The sequence below is a fragment of the Lissotriton vulgaris genome, chromosome 2_2, assembly GCF_964263255.1.
Source record: "Lissotriton vulgaris chromosome 2_2, aLisVul1.2, whole genome shotgun sequence".
NCBI lineage: Eukaryota > Metazoa > Chordata > Amphibia > Caudata > Salamandridae > Lissotriton > Lissotriton vulgaris.
In genome coordinates this window covers 207463944-207469943 of record NC_141688.1, presented here as the reverse complement: position 1 = coordinate 207469943, position 6000 = coordinate 207463944, and the positions used below count along the sequence as shown (strand labels likewise).

At 41.9% G+C, this 6000-nt stretch overlaps 1 protein-coding gene across 2 annotated transcripts in view; it reads left to right on the top strand.

The window, feature by feature from the left end:
• Window positions 1-2344: 2344 nt before the first annotated feature.
• PDHX (pyruvate dehydrogenase complex component X) overlaps window positions 2345-6000 on the top strand; it is a 798051-nt gene continuing 794395 nt past the window's right edge. Inside the window, exon 1 of one of the 2 annotated variants that reach the window (XM_086959546.1) lies at window positions 2345-2615. In XM_086959546.1, coding sequence (XP_086815672.1) covers window positions 2495-2615 — 121 coding nt within the window. In that variant the 5' untranslated portion in view covers window positions 2345-2494. Of the gene's footprint in view, window positions 2638-6000 lie in introns of both variants that reach the window. The other variant, XM_086959547.1, reaches the window with a different exon arrangement.

The window sequence follows — 6000 nt, the reverse complement described above, 5'->3', positions numbered from 1 at the left end:
ATAGATTAAATTAATCGTATTTGCAATGATTTAGACAAACAATCCGATAAGCTGTGCTACACTGCTGCGCCACACTAATAGTTAAAAGTATGGAACAGGATATAAGGAGGGTACATAGTGAGTGGGGTATAAACTGCCACACTTACTCACATACTAGAATGGAGCCCTATGTAATGAGTTACAGTTTTAGACAGTCCAGACTTATTATACATTGCACTACATGCTGAAAAATATAAACGTAAAAGTGATCTTGGTTACCAAGCCAAGAGTAGCCGAGGGTGTAATGAATGACACGTTGGAAAATGACAGCTAACTGGGTGACTGACGTACTACATAGGCATTTGAACACACTCATTGCGCACTACAAACTGTTTAAATAGTTGCGTACCATCAAACATTTTAAGTCTGTGGGTTTTAAAGTAGTAATAATGTTCTGCTGACACTGCAGACGTTTTCAAAAGTCTGCAAAAAAATGTTAGGGCAATGTCAGTCCTCTTTTACAGGGCAGAAAAAATAAATATCAAACTTGATATCTCCTGCAGAATGGGTGTTATCTAATGTAAATATGCTGGACACCTTTTGGGCTGCAATTTAGGGCCGAATGTATTAGAGAATTTTAACCATTCTGTGTCTATGATATGTGTTGATACATAAGGGCCTACTTCTTTCCTTAAGTGTAGCACCGGCCTAGCCCCAATGACATGTGGGGATAGATAGAGAAACATCTAATGCTGTGTGGGGTAGGAAAAATATCCCCATAACTTTCACTTAACACACAGCTACCTTTATAAGTATTTCGGGTGCAGTTTCGCTGCAGAATCAGGGCCAGTGGAAAACGTGTGCCCCTATCACCTCTCCATTGAAGCAGTGGATAAGTGTGGCATTAACATGAAAAGGACTGCAAGGCTCAGCATATCATCACCCTGAGAGTACGATACCCAGTCCAAGCTCTCCACACCAACTTATACTGACCCACCAGTGGATCGTGTAGAGCATGTAGAGCAACCATGCATGGTTCATAGAAAGCCTGTGAAGCATTTTGCCTCCAGGGTCGCCTACCTTGGCGTTGTCAGTCTGGTTACAGTTGTCCCCATTGCAGTAATACATGCTGCTAAGGTAGAGACGCTACGGCTGGATACAGCTGATGTTCCAGTTCCACCCTTCTCTCCCAGGCCACACCGAGTACCCACAATCGAGCATGGAAAGGGAAACAGGACAATAATACAGCACGACTACTGGCGATAGCTAACCGGACAGACATCATGGAATGGCAAAGATTCAGAATTACTGCGGTCAATGTCGGGAAAGAAAAGAAAGATAAAAAAACAACAGGACTGAATATTTTATTTTTAGAATGGAGCCACACTCGGAAAAAAATGATCTGAGATAAAATATGAAAACATCGATGATTAAAATATGTTTGAACTATATAACAATTTAAAATATTAGGGAAGCATATTGTACTATTACCTACGCCAGTGTAGACGATAAACTTTTATTCCAGAGTGATTTACAGGTAATATAAATGAAAAAAAGACTAGTTCTACCCGTTTGCAGCGAGTCTTCTGCTTATTCGTCGAAGCCCTGCCTGCTGAATGTACCAGAATAAAAACCATAATAAACAATACTACCAACGAGCGCGCATGTGTCCCACATGAGCCTGTGGACACATTGACAGGAAGCCAGAAAAGACGGGAACACTTGTCTTGCTAGATGATTCGTTACCAAAGAGTAGCTACCACAGTTACTAAGAATGGTATGGTAACTGTTTAAGAATGTAAACTATAAGTATGTAGAAAATAGCCTGAATAAATGTAACTACCATAAATAGCTCACAACTATTATTAAAGATAATTTAAGACTAGGCATTTTCTTTAGTATCGCAATCAGTTATGAAAGTAAGCAAATATATATACCTTTTGAAAGAGACTGACTCAAAAGTTGGACCCAGTTAACCAAATAAATATTTGTTCCTGCTGTGTACTCTTTGTATGACGCCGAGCAACACTCTTTTTCAAAATAACCGTCAAGGAACGTGAGAAAAAGAGAAAACGGACAACAGTAACCATGGCATGTCAAGTAAGCAAACTAGCTTGACAAGCGGCGGGCGGTAGAGCGTAGGGGGAGAGAGCTTTCTAGAAGTGCTACAAAATAATTATTTCCAAATAGCGTATTAGTATCACAACATTCATAACGTGCGTACTAGCTACAGAAAATATTTTCTTACAAAGATATAGTATTTTTATTTTCGCGGTTTTTCTATAGATGTTATAAAAAATATAGACTACCTTTTGATTTCTGCAAAATTCGAATATACTTATGAGGCGGAATTGAAGAATAGTGTGTAGCAGTTAATTTAATTTGACTCAGTAAGATCTCCGTTTAAAGATGGCTGCCTCTCCGATGCGTGCTTGACGGCTGGCGCGAAAGACTGCTCCCTGACATTTCACTATTTTACAGTGCCCCTGCTGCTGGTGGCCGAGGTCAGGGGAAGATGGCGGCCTCCCTTACCCTTAGGCTGGGCAGAGCCGGGCTATGGAAGGTGATGCTGTCCGCGGCTCCGCACCTTCGCCAAGGCGGCTGTAGGTTCCTGAGAAGCGGAGGGACACTGCAAGGTGAGGTGGTGGGAAGGACGCTGTAAGTGGCGGTTGAAGTAGGCTGTGACATCAGAAGAAAGATGTGAGGTTAGCAGAGTTATGGTTCAATGCCTCGCCAAGGTAGCTAGTAGTCTCTATTTAATGCAAAAAGAATGCAATTCAATTGACTCGGTACCTTTGAAAGGAAGGTGTGAGGAGTATTGGAAGTCAAAATAGCTTTAAGTTTTTGGTGTTGTGTAATGCTTGGTAGTAGTGTGCAACACATGCAGCTGGACTTATTTAAAGACAATATTGTATGGGGTCGGTGACAAGCTTTAATGTGTATTTTGTCCTTAGGACAAGTAGGTCCAACCCTCTGCGGCACAAACACTTTGGCTGCCAGTTTACAATACCACAGTTTGGATCAGGGAAGAGCATTGTTTACAGTTAAGGTATTAGGTATGTCCAGGAGTTAATGCTATAAAAATACTTGTATTTAATATTCATTAATGGAAAGACTTTATTACTAGGATGAGCACTGAAAGTAAATGTTGTAAGCTCTGACTGCACTACTGACGGTTATTCCAATATAAATTTGTACACACGTTTTCAAATTTTAGTAATATGAGGCAATGTGTAATACTCCCAGAGTGCTCTCTGATTATATGCAAATATTTCGGACGCTGCTTGAAAGCAGGTCTGATGATTCTTTGCTTTCAAAATAAAATGTTCACAAAAAATGCAAGTAGGAAAAAAACATTTATCTAAACTACTGCAGCATTATTTAGTATAATTAACATTGCCCTATCAGATCTGGATCTCCAGATTGCCAATCATGGAAAAGCAGACCCAAATGATTTTATGCCAACCTACGTGGGTAGAGGACACAAGACAACAGTAGATTTCATATTTCTTTCTCAAACCTTAATGTCGAAATTTAAAGACTTTGAAGTCATTGTCACTCCCTTTAGCGATCATGCAGCCCTAACATTAACAATGTTTATGCATACCAACTCTTCCCATAAATTAGAGATGGCGACCACTCTTAGGCAGAACAAGATTGAGATCAGTAAACGAAATGGACTAACAATCAGATGGGCTAAAATTAACCCATCCGATATAATGCAAAAATTAATAACGCGGTCCTACTCAAATATAATGAAATGCCTTGACCTTACAACTAGCCACAAAGAAGTCTTGAGAAATTTTAACTTAATACTAGATGCTATAAAAGACCTGCTTACCACAAAACCTAAAATAAACCGCCCTACAAAACCAAAGTGGTTTAATCATAACTGCACAGCGGCTCTATCAAAGCTGAAATCCGCTCTCAAAAATAACCCACGTGATGCGGCTCAGATCCAGTTGCTCAGGCGACAATATACAGGGGAAAGAAAGCAGAGAACTGCCCAACTAAAGCAGAAGCTATGGGACGATCTTCACCACGGCGCAGTCTCACAAAATAGCGAGCTTTTCTGGCGTACGGTCAGAACCCCATATCTTACAGAAAAAGATACCCCAAAAATAGAAGTCGCTATCGATGAAAATACCTGGGTTTCTCACTTCGAGGAAATTTTTAAGAACACTCTTCCAACAGAATCCCCTCTTCCCAAGGTAAATTACCCTATCTTGGTCCCGTTCGATATTTCAGACCTTATAGATGCTCTGCAGAATAGCAAAACAGGCAAGGCACCAGGACCCGACGGGGTCCCGGTGGACCTTTTTAAAAGCAATCAAGACCTCTGGGCCCCCATCTTAACTAGAGTGTGTACAGCTGCAGCAAGTGAGGGAATCCTAACATCTTGGACAAAATCAATAATGGTTCCCATTTTTAAAAAGGGGGACCGACAAGATGTAAAATGCTACCGGCCCATATCACTGCTGGATTCGCTCGGGAAAGTAGTGGGGAGAGTGATTCTAGAGCGTCTCCAGCAGTGGACCGAGGACAGGGGCATAATTTCGGATATCCAATTCGGATTCCGAGAAGGATTCGGTACCCTAGAGCAGGTCCTCAATCTTACTTTAATAATGGGGAAGTATACACAGGCCATACCCACCAAGATATACATGGTCTTTGTTGACCTTTCCGCAGCTTTCGACTGCGTGTCGCACAGGAAGCTGTGGAGGGTCTTAGCTCAATTGGGAATAGATCCACCCCTCTTAGATTTCCTCAAAGAACTCTACACCGGGGCTACAGCCAGAGTACGCTTTGGCGTCAATGGTGAGTTGACGTCTTCGTTTAGCGTAGGGCGTGGGGTCAGGCAGGGATGTGTCCTGGCCCCCTTCCTCTTCTCACTCTACACCAATGGTTTGGAGGAGGAGATGTTGGGGGGGGGGCCCAGGACCTCCCACGCATAAACCGCCGCCTGATCCCTGCCCTGCTCTACGCGGACGACGCTGTCATCCTAGCACGAACACCCAAAGAGCTCCAAAAAGCAGTGAACAGATATACGTCCTTTATGGGCAATTTAGATCTAAAGGTGAACGTAAAAAAAACGTTCGTAATGACAGTTGGCAGACACCGAAAAAGAACCTATCCTATAGTTCTCAATAACCAAAAGCTTGAACCTACCCCACATTATCCTTACCTGGGGGTTGTGATAGATGACCAACTCTCTTGGAAACAAGCAGTGAGCACAAGGGCACTTTTATTTAGGAGATCAATCGCAGCACTAATAACTTTTTCTCAGAAACTAGGCAAGAGACCACCAGTAGAGCTACTTAAGATTTATAATGCCAAATGCCAGGCTATAGCAACATATGGTGCAGGAGTCTGGGGGTATACAGATGTTAGTCCTATTCAAAGGGTGGAAAACACCTTTTTAAGATTCTTATTAGCTACCCCCAAAGGCACCTCAATCTACGCAATGCACCTAGAATTAGCCATACCCTACTTAGAGGACTTAATCAAAATTGAACCTCTGATGTTGTGGCGACGCATCTGGAAATCAAGTAAAAATGTTCTGACCCAAGCCATTATCACAGATGCAATGAGTATGGACAACTCCGTAAAAATAAAGTGGCTCCTATATGTTAGGAATTTTCTTACTGATTTAGGCCTTGAGAGCTACTATTTAGACCCGACAACCATAACAGACATCCCAAAAAAAGACCTGAAACGCCAAGCATTATGCCATTTGGAAACGTTAAGACTTACATCCAACTCCACAAAAACGGCAGTGATCCATTCAAATATGATTCAAATAGCCTTTGTCATTCACCCGTATTTAGAGCTCCAAATACCAACTTACGAGAGAATGCTTATTACAAGATTCAGGCTAAATATGTTCTATAGAATGGTCACCTTCCCGTCACAAAATTGTTGGGACGCTATACTCCCGCCCTGTCCTTGTGACGGTTTATCAATGCAGTCGAATCTGCACGTGATCCTGCTCTGTAAATACCATCAAGCCCACAGAAAGAT